Genomic DNA, 13,250 nt, shown 5'->3' with positions numbered 1-13,250 from the left:
AGAATTGGAACCAAATAAACTGAATTTATTGCCATTTTAAATTACTTGAATTTAATAATGTACTCCGTAGAAAGCATAATGAAATATTCCCTCCATCCCAAAATATCTAGGACATTGGATGGGCAGTTGGGCACATAGCCTAAGAAAACTTAAATTGAAATGTAAATGATTCCTTTTAAATAATTTTAAGATTCCTTTTAACAAATTGTTTCTCAAAAATCAATGGGTCATGGAAGGAAGAGGAGAGGGAAAATAGTTTTTAATTAGTGGTCCAATATTGTACTCTCTCCATCCCATAATATAATTCATGTTTTTCTATTTGGAGGACCAAAATGTTGTTTCTATTTCTATTTTTGAAAAGTATGTAAAGACCATAATATCCCCACTTTTTTAACTTTATTCATTGTACTTCTAATTTACCCTTGAATTTTGCACATACCTTGTATTTTTTTTCACTTTCTTTCTCTAACTTTTGTCTATGATTGTACTTTTTACTTTTATTAATGTACTTTATCCACTTTCTTTTCCTATTTCTTAAATACCGTGAAAAAACACAAATATGAACTATATTATGGGACGGAGGGAGTAATTAGTAATGTGTCAGTTATTTTGGGATGGACGAAAATAAAAACTATGTCAATTATTATGAGTCGGACGGAGTAACGTATCTAAACTTTTTTTAATCTACTCTAAGATATTTCAGGAATATAGACCAATGTAGGCTAGTCTGCAGATCATTTGGCTCGAAAAAAATGACAGTTCATTATAATTCAGATTTGTAATTGGATCCAGACTATCAAAATCTAGCTTAAGTTGGAACGGGTTAAATTTTGAAAAAAAAAAACAAATCTTATTGATTGTAATCAACTTTTTGAAATCGGATTTAAATTCGGATTGGATTGCATGTGATCCTATATTCAAACTAAATACAGAATAGACACTCCTATAAAAAAAACTTAGTAAATAACATTAAATTAAATAATTAACTAACAAACTTGTATGTATAAACTTTTTCTATACCAAAACATATGACCTTTGGCATTAAACTATGATCGAAAAGGTTTTTACCTGACCCTTAAATTCACCCTCACATCTAATTACGTGTATGTATATCTTTTCTTAATAACTTACACATGTAACTATTAGATCACTTTAATTAAAAGAATTACTTTATTTTCTATTTGACTAAATTGACAATGAGGATTGGAGGGAGATAATTATTTTATTTTATTTATTCTTTGAGTCTTGATATGGATAAAAACTTCCATCTTTGGAAAGACCAACCACATGTTCTGAGCAATTTAAAACTATACTTTTAACTATCCGAGTAATTGTATAAACCAGGGTCGGTGCTTACATGAATTTTGTTTAATAAAACATACAAGTACGAAGTAGTACAAATATACAAGTAATTTCTTGGTGTTAAAACTTAAAAACTTAAAACATTTATTGCTCATAATTTTAAGCCTAGTAACTTTGAAATAAGCAACTAATGAATTAGAACTTCAACAAAAAGGTACGGATTTCCATAGGACCAAGCTCAACCACAAGGGTGGAACCATCAACAGGACTTCCTCTAAGAGGGATGTGCTCTCGTGCTCCCACGTTACTCGTGTCTTCTCCTTCAACTCTCCATTTTAGCCTTTTCATCTCTGACTTCTCCTGGTTTGCTGATAAGCTCATCTCTTTTACTTCTTTTATCTGAAAACATATTGTGTGCAGCAGAATGCAAGTTGCTAAGAGTTACTAAGGTCGATGATAAGGAAGGAAAGAAATATGATTGTAATCCTAAACCATGAAGTCTTGAGTACGTAGCTAATGAATCAAACCTGTTTTCCAGAGAAAATCTTTCTTAGTTCAACGATGGCCATTCTCGAGTATTCAGCATCTTCACCAGCCTAAACACATTAGAACCATAAATAATAAGAATGGAAAGACAAAATATAGTTTACTACAACTGTAATTATAGCATACGAACATTTAGTACAAGTTATTATAGAAAACTATATGATGTAGCACAAGGACACAATAAATTAGATTATCAGCACTTCCAAACTCCTTAAGATGTTTTCTGCACCAAAGTGCAACTTCAAATAATGGTTTTCCGTATATGGTACATAATATACCAAGTTGTTCTGTATCCAATAATCCAAGGGGATCGGATATGTCGACTAGCCCAGAAATTCTATATTAACTTTTAACTCTATTTTGAGGGTGCCCTTTTCTGCAGATAAGAGCTGAATAATATACAGAAAGATTCAGTTCAGTGGGATTTAGGATGTCAATATATAACTGCTGTTTCAAAGGGAAAGTCCCAAAACAATATTGATGTGCACCATATTGCTAGCCAGTTTATGCTCTCTTGTGCAACTGAAATTTAAATTTTTCGCAATAGGTCGATTGTAGATGTCATAGTTTCCCTACCCTCAGGAGTGTATCTAATAATCTCAAGATTTTTGTGTGCAATATCGTTGCAGTAAGTGTCTGCACTTCTCTTTAGATAAGGTCCACACTAGAAGAACTCGGTATGCATTTGAGATACCTATATGTTCAGAGATATTATAGAACTAAAAAAAAAAAAAAACCTCGGTCTGATTCAAATGAAAGTAAATGAAGAATTAAGGGCAAAGGTAAACAAAGGTTTTACCTCATAAAGATGTGCTAAGCGGAGTAGTACATATTTATCTTCCAATTCCTGTAAAGTTGAGCATTGATCAGTTAGACAAGTCTTGAAAGGCAAGCATGAAAATACACATACTTTCATTGGGAGCAGCTTTTGAGAATCATTTGCAAAACAAGAAGTTGCTTAGCCAGAATCATAATGAATTAACAAGTACCTGAAGAGTTATCAAAGCAACATTAAGAGGTAAGCTGTAATTTGAATCCATAGAGGTTGCCCTTGTTGACCGAGAAGCCTTCCAACTGTCCAGGTTCTGTACGTGGTGATTGACCATATTAAAATCATGTAGATAGCAATTTGCTTTAGTTATCTGCTAATATTTAAGCCATACCTCATGCGTGAAAGCCAAAAGTAAAGGAGAGTAAACTTCTTGACCAGTGGTTCTGCGCCACTGAGCACCAGCTCCTAACTTGTGGGTGTTCACATAATAGTGTCCGCGAATCTGGCCAAGAATGACAAGCCCAATGATGCATTCCGCTAATCCGCTATTGATGCAATAAGTTGTCGTATACACATACACATGGTAAATACATGAAACAGTGAAAACATGATATAATTAGTAACAAAATGATTAGAGGAATCACTTCACTTCCCACCTTCCCCAATAGAGCTTTCAGAAGTATACAGAGGTTATGCAGGACAGCAGGAGAAATCAACTTGTTTGCATACCATGAATCCATAATATCTCACAACTAGAGTTAAAGTCACTTGATAAATCATGCACTTTGTTTTCTCAATTCAGATATATGACCTAGAAAATAAACCACTTCAACAGATTTGAGTTGGGTTACCACAGGGTTAAATTGGGTCTATTTCGAATTCTGTTCAGTTTCAAATTTAGATCAGTTCAGTTCAGGCATAATCAGGTATTTTTGTTTAGTAATAGAGTAAACAAATAGTTTAAACAAATGTAAAACATGTACATAGGCACAAGGAGAAGACGGACACAAGACTCTGAAAGACATTGCAATCTTGTAAACATAAGGGAATGAGAAAACACAATTATTAGTGCAAAGCATCATACTGTAAGTCCACTGCATGAGTCTTCGACACAAACTTCTTCATTAAGGGGCTCCTCTACTCCTCTAGAATCATCAGCTAGTAGACGCCTTAACTCACAGAAACAGAGAAGCCATAATAAAGAAGGGGAAAAGCCTCATACTGCACCAGGTTATACCTACGTGATTATAACAACTTCAATTAAGAAAAACAATATATACAAGTCAAAAGATGCCAAACCTATGGAGCATTAGTTCAATTTGACCATCTTTAATGCTGGCTCCTCCAGTGGCACAATCCACCAAAACTGAGAACTCGTAGCTGCTGTCATTAGCATATATCCCAAGATTAATCTGAAAACACATGAAGCACAGTAAGCATGAAGTTAGAGGCTTAAAGTATGGCTATGGCGCCATGGCGGTACACTTGCATTTCCAGAGAAAACAGATAAAAAGCAGCACAAGCATTTATTTTATTTAAGCTTCATCTGCAAATTTTATTCCTATCTATCATGGAACAGTATAAGCAGAATCAGGGTTTACTGCTGATTTGCTTTGCATGAAGTAAAATTCTAGAGACACAGAGGAGTAAATGATAAACACCCCATCTAATATACTGAATTACCATAAGTTCATTCTCTGCAGTAGCCAGATAGGTGAATATACTACTTTCTTGTTAAGAATAAAATTACAGGTGAGTATGTCAAAAACCAGAAAAATGATTCTTCATTTGGAATTAAAAAAGAAAGTATTTTACCGGATAGTAGTTTCCAGCCACAGGTTCATTCACTGAAAGTTTCCAGTCCTCCCTGTAATTCCGAATCTGCAGAATTATGCAACAAAAACTGTTGAATCATTATAGCACAAAGGATAGATTATCACAAGTAAGAAAATGAAAAAGCACTTTAGATGATTGCTGCCACAGGGACAATTATTGCAGTTCACTCTTTGCTGCTTGAGATTTGAGACCCGAGATTTGAAGAACATATGAAGGCTACCTAACAGAAACTGAACTTTCAAGGAGAAAGATTTGAGGACAATACTGCCACCAGGTATGGAAAACAGAAAATTAAAATGAAATAACTAGTTAAGGGGTTCCACTCTAAGGAGGAATAAGGTCATGGATATAAAAGACAACAAATAGAAAAAGACTTGCCCGTTTCAGAAAATCCCTTCCATTGGAGTCAGTGTAGAACTCTTTATTTGTGGCCAATTTTGTTTCCATCCGTGTGATCACCTCTTTGCCAATGAAATCAACAGGGATGGGACCAATCTTCAATCAAAAGCTTGTCAGAAATCACATATACAAACATGTAAAGCAGTTTCATAGTATTGTAGTTATTCATGGAAAAGTATTGCTTACAAAAAGTGTAGATATTTCTACTTTTCAATAGTTTTGTTATTTGCCATTGATGTGAAAAACTATCGTATAGTAACTCACGTAGTACTTCATTGATTGGTGTATAAATGAGAGGAAAAATGGAAATGTATAGCTGAAACTGCCTTTCATAACACATTTCTTTAGTTTTCCGCAGTTTTTTTATTAGTTTTGAAGAAAAGAAAATACAGAAAACTATATAAACCATACAAAACTAGAGAATTTACACATATTGTATTTCTACAGACTAACAGTTTCCTTAGTTTGTAGAGTTCTGCTGAGTTTTCCTCATTTAATCCAAGTTCCCAAATAAACTGTTTATTACTCTATTCCATAAAAAGTTTACAAGGAGCAGCAAAGATGAAGAGATTACCGTAAATTCAACCTCAGCATGATCCTTGTCCCTGTATAGGCGAGTCACCTAGGAGAGACATAAAATTGTGATCAAATTTTAACTGGAAGAGGAGCAATATATCATACCAAACTGCCCCAATTGATATTCTGATTGTAAAGGGTCAACATCCTTTATACTAAAGAAAATCTTTCATCATGCAAGATTCATAGAGAATGCATGATCCAATAGTTTTCTCAAGAGAGGATTTAAAAAACCAAATGCATTGTTTATTGCACATCATCACTATTTTCTCTCAATGAGACATAGTATGGGATCAGAACCTGGTAAATCCACGAGTCAAACTGTTGGTGAATTTCATCCACAAGTACTCCACGAACAACTACCATCCGCTCCTATAAGAAAAAAGGATAGAAACAAGTCAGGCATATAGCTCTCGAACAATGTCCAAATTTTAATCACCAGTGAGTAAATAAACAAACTTAGACAGCCCTATATCTTACCAACACATGCATGGTACATTTTTTACTAAGAGGATTTTAAAATATTCCAACTGTGAATATATTCTTCTTTTACAACAGGGTTATAGCAGTGCTTGCTGAAACAAGTAAAACTTGACAACAAATAACATAGAAGAACGCATAATACTTTATATCCAGAAATCAGAAGTGACATTATATCCAGATAGTAATAATAGGGATCTTTCTATATGCACATACGCAAAGCTTTTGTCTGGCCTCCACTAGTATATTGGAATTTGGAAACATAATGAAGTAAATACTTGGGCCGTGTTTTGTTTACTTTATTTCCACTCATTTCATGAAAAATAAATTGAAGTGAGGTTAATGAGTTCAAATAAGATAAGTTTGGGATAAATAAATTCTAGTAAGGGTAAATAAGGGCTACCCAAGCTCAATTTACAGCTAATATAAGTTCTGTCTAATAAGTTCAGATAAATGAAAATCAAGTGAATAGAATACACCCTCACATCAAAACATTCTCAATAAAAAACACAAATATTGCTCAAATTATAGCTCCAAAGAATCAGCAGAGCTTTGGACTGATTTTAAATAGATAAACTAAGGAAAGAAGACAATGCTCAATCTGACATCGTATCTGGAAATCAGCAATAAAATAGGATAGTTAGCCTTACAGGCATTTGAGAGGCTTGCTATCTCCCATTAGCAAAAACAAAATTATCATTACTCTCATCAATATTCAACATGAATTCCCTCTCTCTAATATGCTCTATTTATAGAGCTTTTCCTTTAAGTAACTATCTCATTTTCCAAGACACCAATAACTGAATCATAACACTACTACCTAATGTGCCCTTCCCTCTTGTATTGAATCCAATTAATAACTTTGTGGATGCCAAAGAAAAGAGAAGCGTAAAAAAATCTCAGCAAAGTTAACTTAATCAACTGTGTAGGCTTGTTGCTATACCCACTCAGGCTTATAAGATAGTAAGATACTAACAAAAGAAATGAGCATACTTTATTGTGGATGACAGTTGGATCACCAGAAGGTCGAAAAATATATGCACCAGATGCCTGCCAATAAGAATGAAACAGTGTACCTATCAGTTAATTCAGTAGTTCTAATCACTTAATTCAGTAATGAGATTCATACCTGACCATCCTCGCCACCCATACTTGTATAATAAAGAAAGCTTTGCTGTAATGGTACATCAACCTGGAAAAAATATGACAAAATCCACAATTACTTATTACTGATGGTTTGAACTAAAATGTAGATAGATGAAAGAAACTAAGCAAATGTTGATGTGGTGATGCCCAGAAACAGAATTTATTTGATGAACCTTCATAAAGTTTGGACTTCATTTCCAGTTTTAAGCGACACCATGAATGGTTATAAAACCCAATAAAATCTCAAAAATATTAATTTTCATGAGATATTAGGCAGGCTCGATCATCACGGTGACATTTCTTTAGATGTGTAAGGTTTTGATACAATGATAAATTTTAGTAACTACTCCTGAGTAGTAATTAGATTGACTTTCAGTTCATGATAGCTAAACTCAAAGCTCCCTATACTTAAAAGCCTCCATAGTCAAGAAATCAAGTCGGCTAACAATTATTCCAGTCTGCAATATAATGTACTACAGTTTAAATTTCTGATGCCTCACCCCACTTTCAGAATTGGACATCTTTAGTAGTTGACCAGATGAAGAAAATGACATCTTCACATTTCCTGGACCAATATCAACTATCTGGTCCTTTTTTCTGTCCACAACAGTTACACTGCTTCTATTGATCCGTCCTAAGATGCATACAAAACAAAAAGAGATGATTAAAAAAAAAAAAAAAAACACAGATACTGTGAGCTAAGAACCTGCTCCAAAATTTTAAAAAAACAAAAAGATGTTTACCCTTTCCTTTTCTCTCCGTAATAAAATATGTATTCCAACCCAACGGTGGCAAAGAGACTCCAAAAGCAAGCCAGAACTTGGGGACCTTTTTTGATGAATTTCCCAGGTAGGCCTTGGTATATAAGTTCCTCAAGTTTATGGTCACATTATCCATATCAAGATACTGGGATTCAATCACACTGCCCAAGGAATCTTGGACAACAAGATTAGCATTATCAACCTAGCCAAAAGACGGAAAAGATACATTTACAATTCATCAAAAGCAAAGTCATTTTTGAATACCAATGTGGGAAAGCAAGTTTGTATCAAATAATTTATGAAGCTTCATAATCATCCCTACTCCCTAGTAGTGCCTCGCATTAGCAATATCAGGCCAATGAATGTATCAGGAAAATAAAATTACCACCACTTGCTTACAACTTCCAAAAAACCCATTATGTCCTCTCATAATTAGCTGAGATAAAGTACTTCATGAAATAACCTAGTTGAGAAATTTCTCCAATTGCCAGTCACATGAATTTCAATCATCCATTGAAATATTTTGGCAAATTATATTAGTATGTAATCCATGATAAGACAAAGTTTTTTTTTTTTATTCACCAGGTTTCCTAGAAAAAAAATTACATTCCGAGTGCATCTTCTTGTTGACCCTTCCCCAGAACAGTCCTTTAGAAAGACTATTGCACCTTGACTATCAGCCAAAAACTTTTTAGAGGCTGCACAGATATAATTCTACCCTGTTCTGCAGCCTCAAACAGGCAATGTTGATGCTTGTTGTCCCTAAGTTAGGCTTTTAAATAGACAATCTATCTTATTAAGTAGCTGTTCTGCCTCTACATTCTGTTTCATTGACATGACCATATCAACTACAAAACTTTGTGTTATTTACACAAATGATAATCACCTGACAAGATTCACATTAACAAGAGCAAAACATTTTCTCCCAAAATTATCAGACCAATAAAAAACATCAGGAGGAAAATAAGGGGTCTCACTGGGATTCTGACGACATCAGTTCGATTCCATCCAAGTGGATTATATGCAACCACAACCTGAAGCAAACAGAAATAAATTAAATCTTTTTAGCAAGCAGCTACTTAATAACAGTAAGTAGAGCTAAATGATGAATTACCAAACTTTTCCCATTTGGAATCTCTTGCTCAGTTGAGGGACAATAGCTTATGTTGAGAAGTTGACACTGTTAAGAGGTTTCAGTAGAAATATAAGGGAGAAAAGACAATTAACCAATACATGCATAATCTGCATGTCAGTTAACAATGAATTAATCAGTCAGGTTTGTTAGTGGCATTTCAATTCTTCAAGTCACACCTCCTGCCGCCAAAGATAAAGTACACGAAAAGCCTAAATATTATGATGTATGAACATTGCTATCATCAAACTTTACCTGGTCAAAAGTAAATGTGGATGTATTGCAATGACCTTTTGATTTCTTATCCAGTAGGCAATCTAGTGCTGAGTTTGTAACAGCTTCTGCCTAAAATACAAATCACTATATATTAGAAGTTACATAAGGAGGTAACATGAGATGGCCCAATCTTAAAGCTTCCTTATTAGTAGAAAAGTAAAAATAAAAAGGTAAGAATCATAAGATATATATTTACCCACCTCAGAAACTCCTGCTGCTAGGCGCTTCATGTAGTCATCTGTAGTGTGTTGCTTAGCAGTACCAGTAATTGCATCATGATGCTGTGCAATTCCTAATGCTTCCCCTAAATTATATGTGTTTGGGCCAGCAGTTCTCCTTCCAGAAAGATATTCAAGTTGCCGTGCTGCCTATTACAGACACAAAGGTAGCACATTTAAACATATCACCAAAGGCTGCATGTCCAAGCAATATAAAGGAAGTCTAATTCAGACAGAAAAAAACAAATATGGAACAAAGGAAAACTTATATGTTGACTAGCTCACATTCAATAGGTTTCATAAAGCTAATTATTTCAAGAGAGAATTGTAAGAAGAAGACCCTCTTAACTTTGAATCTAGAAAGGTCTATACAACAGAAAAATCAAATGCACTACCAGATAATACCCACTGAGAGCCCGAACATATCGCTTGAAGGATGGTCGACTAGTGAAATATCCAGTCCAGTAAGCATGATCACCATCCGCATAACTGTAAGAAAATACGAAAATCAGAAATAGCACCATTGAAGAAAGTACATATTACCGCAAATTTGAGATCCAATAGCATTTGAACAGCGTGTGTGCATGCTTGTGTGACAATGTGGTTACAATGCACAGACAAAAGCAAAGGTTAAGGTGGAGATAGAGATTACAGTAGGTCAGCTATCACTTACGGGAAATAGTCATGAGATTTGAGAGGCCAAGACTCATTGGCAGCATGTTTAGCATCCGTATAGATAGAAGGAGTTGAATAGAGAGCATTCACTCGTCCATCCTACAATATGAATCAATGAGATCATAACACCCATAAAATTGTAGAAAACACCAACTCCAATAGATTGAGTACAGAAACAGGACAACCAGCGAGCATTTATAGGTATCAATCATTTGGTCTTTGACTTGTGAAACCTCCATTAACAGGAGTTAAGCAGAAGTCATTGGGACACTACCTTGTTAACATAATGGATTAATTTGTCCATTTGCTTGAACCAAGTCTCAGCATCCTGATACTGAAAGTCATCGCCCATTGTCCACATAATGTGATTTGCTTGAGTCACATTGGCCTATAGGGTAACAAGTTATCAGCTATAATTTAATTATTATGTGACTGATTAGCAGTAATCAACTTCTTCAGAAACAGAATTATCAAAGAGGGTAAAAAGTTAAAAACTTTACCTGAGTAATGGCAGCATGAACAAAATCATTGACTCGGTCAGCAACATTATAATCATAAAAATGGGGATTATCCTACAATTGCATCACGAAACAAATAAATGGAAAGAGAATAAGCAGAACAATGATTTCATGCCACATCACTCTATGGTGGAAAAAAAAAACCTGGACAGGGATGGAACGGTCATCTAGCACTTCAAAATGAAATGAATCTGGTGGACTATAGTGAACAGGAAATGCATTTGAAAATATCTGGAAGATTCAAGTGAGTAAAAAAAATAGATGCAATGAGTCAATTTTTTTTTTTTTTACAATAGTGTAGAATTCTAGATATAAAATTCAAGTCAACCTGAGATGAGCTACCAAACGTCTTTGATCCACGCCATAAAGTTTCTAGAGATTTATGATCTTTGCGTATAACCCTGTCCTGATAATCAATCCTTGCAAAATGCACTGAGTCGAAACCAAGCTACATAAATTTAATATATCACTGAGTACCATGCGAAGTTATAGTCAAATAGGAAATGTATATTCCATATACAAAGATCATGAAATATCATAGGCCGAAAAAAAGAGGATTCAGCCAGAGTAATGTCATACCTCAGCTCCAAGGAGGTAAGCCTGTACAGCAGAATGTCCAAAAGGATCAATCTGCCATCCAGCACGAGGTATGCAGTTAAACTGTTTCTTTATAGCGTAATGACCCAGTGTGGTTTGATCAATCATGTCTATATAATGGCTTGCTGCTTCATCATGCATGACCCAGCCACCATTACTATATAACAGAATGAGATGTGCCTTGATCACATAGTTTTTTTAGCACCAAAATCACAAAATAAAAGCCACAATGCTGCCACTTACTGACTTACATGAATTCCAACTGTCCAGCATCCACCAACTTTCTCACTTCCTCTTGTATTTCCCTCTCTTGGGTCACCCACCATCGCTGAAAGAAAGCCTGATACAAATATAAAGTACGTGCTTCCATTATGTTACAGAGATTCTTCCTATTACGACTGGTCTCAACTTATAGCAAAAGCTCTACTTCAGTCAACAATAGCATTGAACATATTGGCACCAAACTTAGCCACTTCCATTCATGTGAACAACTTTCAATAGGCAGCAGCAGTCAAACCCAATGTGTTAATTATGTCAGGTTACTACTGAAAAGTTCGTAAGTAGTTATTCTTACATTTATACATCATCTAGGTCCAATCATTTGCTATATTACTGAAAATTACTAGTTTTACTACATTATTTTCAATCCATTAGCTGAAAGAATTTTACAATAAATTCACACGCTTTAACACTGAGGTAGCTACACCTAACAGTCCTCTCTACATTTTGTTAATAAATGCCCCAAAACAGTGCAGATCTCTAGAAATCTTGAGCATTTAAATGAATAATTTTCTTCAATTTTTACTAAGTAACACTAGGACAATTATCACCCCAATATTGAAGGTAATAATTACACATCACGAGCCTAGTTTATCGTACAAAACCATAGAGCAGATACCCTGCAGGTAGCTTAATTAAACTGGATAAAAGTTGACAAAGCTCATTAAGGACTACAGGAGCCTAAAACCATCAGCACCTGAGTTTGTAACTGCGCGTTGCAAAGCAATTGGAATAATATGACAATAATCAAACATTCAAGCAATCTATCATCCTATACAAACATTATACCAGTAACAACTAACTAAATATTCCAAAGAATCAATTGTTCAAAACACTAACCTGTTCAGCAAAAATAAACTTCCGATTAGGATCACGCCGCAATGCTTCCACAACCGAGTCCAAAACATTTTCAACACAAGCACCCTACATAGTGAAAAACAATGTCAATTGTACTGCGACAATCCAGCAGCCAAAACAAGCTACTACACAACCCCTTCTGACCACAGTAAACAAGAAAACTAAAATCACTTTATAACCTGAATGCTATTATTTGATCCAACATAGTATTGATCAACTGTCTTTAACCACCCAACATCATCATGTGAATGTGCAACCAAATGAACATTCAATTTACCATTAACAACACCAGCACCGGTTTTGTACTTGATGCAACAGATTAACTCGAATGACCCGAAAACAGTTAATACAAAAAGAACAACAGATATACTCATAGCAGATTTCCCCATATCCAGTACACCAAAAGATTGATCAAAATTTTAGCAATCTTTTATCTGAATTGGGACATTTGACATTAGTCACTAACTCACAGACTCACAATACACTATTAGAACTAGAACTAGGACCACCTAGCCACCACTCATTTGTCTAATTTATACACATTTTTCGCCCCGCCCGCCATTAAAAGAGCTAGGCCCCTCAAAGAGACTACTTAGTTCAACCATCTAATTATAGCACTAGACAACATTGCTTTTATTTCTTCCGTGACATTAGTGGGACCAAATGTAGTGACTGTGAGAGTAAAGTGGTGGTGCTTTATAGTAATACATAGTATGGAGTGAACTCAAATGGCCGAACAGATAGGAAAGTGAGGCAAACAAAAAGGGAACATAACACATTCACAGTTCATACTCCACTTTAACATTCCAAATCAAATCTATGTCATAATTATCACATTATAAGGACCAGAATAATGATTCAAATCCTATAATTATCTTT

General features: G+C 34.8%; 1 protein-coding gene across 4 annotated transcripts; it reads right to left on the bottom strand.

The window, feature by feature from the left end:
• Positions 1 to 1,281: 1,281 nt before the first annotated feature.
• Positions 1,282 to 12,975, bottom strand: LOC145562130 (alpha-mannosidase-like). Of its 4 annotated transcripts, none has more exons than XM_081622314.1 (29): positions 12,551 to 12,973; positions 12,354 to 12,437; positions 11,486 to 11,574; positions 11,217 to 11,391; positions 10,966 to 11,085; positions 10,782 to 10,868; positions 10,620 to 10,691; positions 10,394 to 10,507; positions 10,118 to 10,218; positions 9,840 to 9,933; positions 9,427 to 9,594; positions 9,206 to 9,295; positions 8,933 to 8,998; positions 8,796 to 8,852; positions 7,801 to 8,020; positions 7,558 to 7,691; positions 7,041 to 7,103; positions 6,905 to 6,961; positions 5,732 to 5,803; positions 5,430 to 5,477; positions 4,835 to 4,951; positions 4,436 to 4,501; positions 3,920 to 4,032; positions 3,705 to 3,789; positions 3,012 to 3,122; positions 2,838 to 2,933; positions 2,648 to 2,695; positions 1,830 to 1,898; positions 1,282 to 1,701 (listed from the first exon to the last, which is right to left on the bottom strand). In XM_081622314.1, the coding sequence occupies exons 1-29, from the start codon at positions 12,758 to 12,760 to the stop codon at positions 1,498 to 1,500; spliced, it is 3,030 nt and encodes a 1,009-aa protein (XP_081478440.1). In that variant the 5' UTR covers positions 12,761 to 12,973; the 3' UTR covers positions 1,282 to 1,497. The 4 variants fall into 4 exon arrangements, 2 of the variants coding, with proteins under 2 accessions (XP_081478440.1, XP_081478441.1); XM_081622315.1 differs by having other exon boundaries at positions 11,478 to 11,574; positions 12,551 to 12,604; XR_014094287.1 differs by lacking the exons at positions 1,282 to 1,701; positions 1,830 to 1,898; positions 2,648 to 2,695 and having other exon boundaries at positions 3,012 to 3,157; positions 12,551 to 12,975.
• Positions 12,976 to 13,250: the final 275 nt, after the last annotated feature.

Source organism: Chenopodium album, chromosome 10 (genome assembly GCF_948465745.1).
Source record: "Chenopodium album chromosome 10, dcCheAlbu1.1, whole genome shotgun sequence".
Lineage (NCBI taxonomy): Eukaryota > Viridiplantae > Streptophyta > Magnoliopsida > Caryophyllales > Amaranthaceae > Chenopodium > Chenopodium album.
The sequence above is the reverse complement of the archived record's forward strand: the minus strand, read 5'-3'. Positions and strand labels throughout refer to the sequence as shown.

What these genes read in the sequence shown, in the direction of transcription:
- LOC145562130 (XM_081622314.1), bottom strand. Translation starts at nt 12,760, where the DNA reads ATGGGGAAATCTGCTATGAGTATATCTGTTGTTCTTTTTGTATTAACT. An exon ending in CAACTGTCATCCACAATAAA is followed by an intron (nt 5,804 to 6,904) that starts GTATGCTCATTT and finishes TTTTTCTTATAG; the next exon opens with GAGCGGATGGTAGTTGTTCG. An exon ending in ACTCATGCAGTGGACTTACA is followed by an intron (nt 3,123 to 3,704) that starts GTATGATGCTTT and finishes ATTCTTGGCCAG; the next exon opens with ATTCGCGGACACTATTATGT.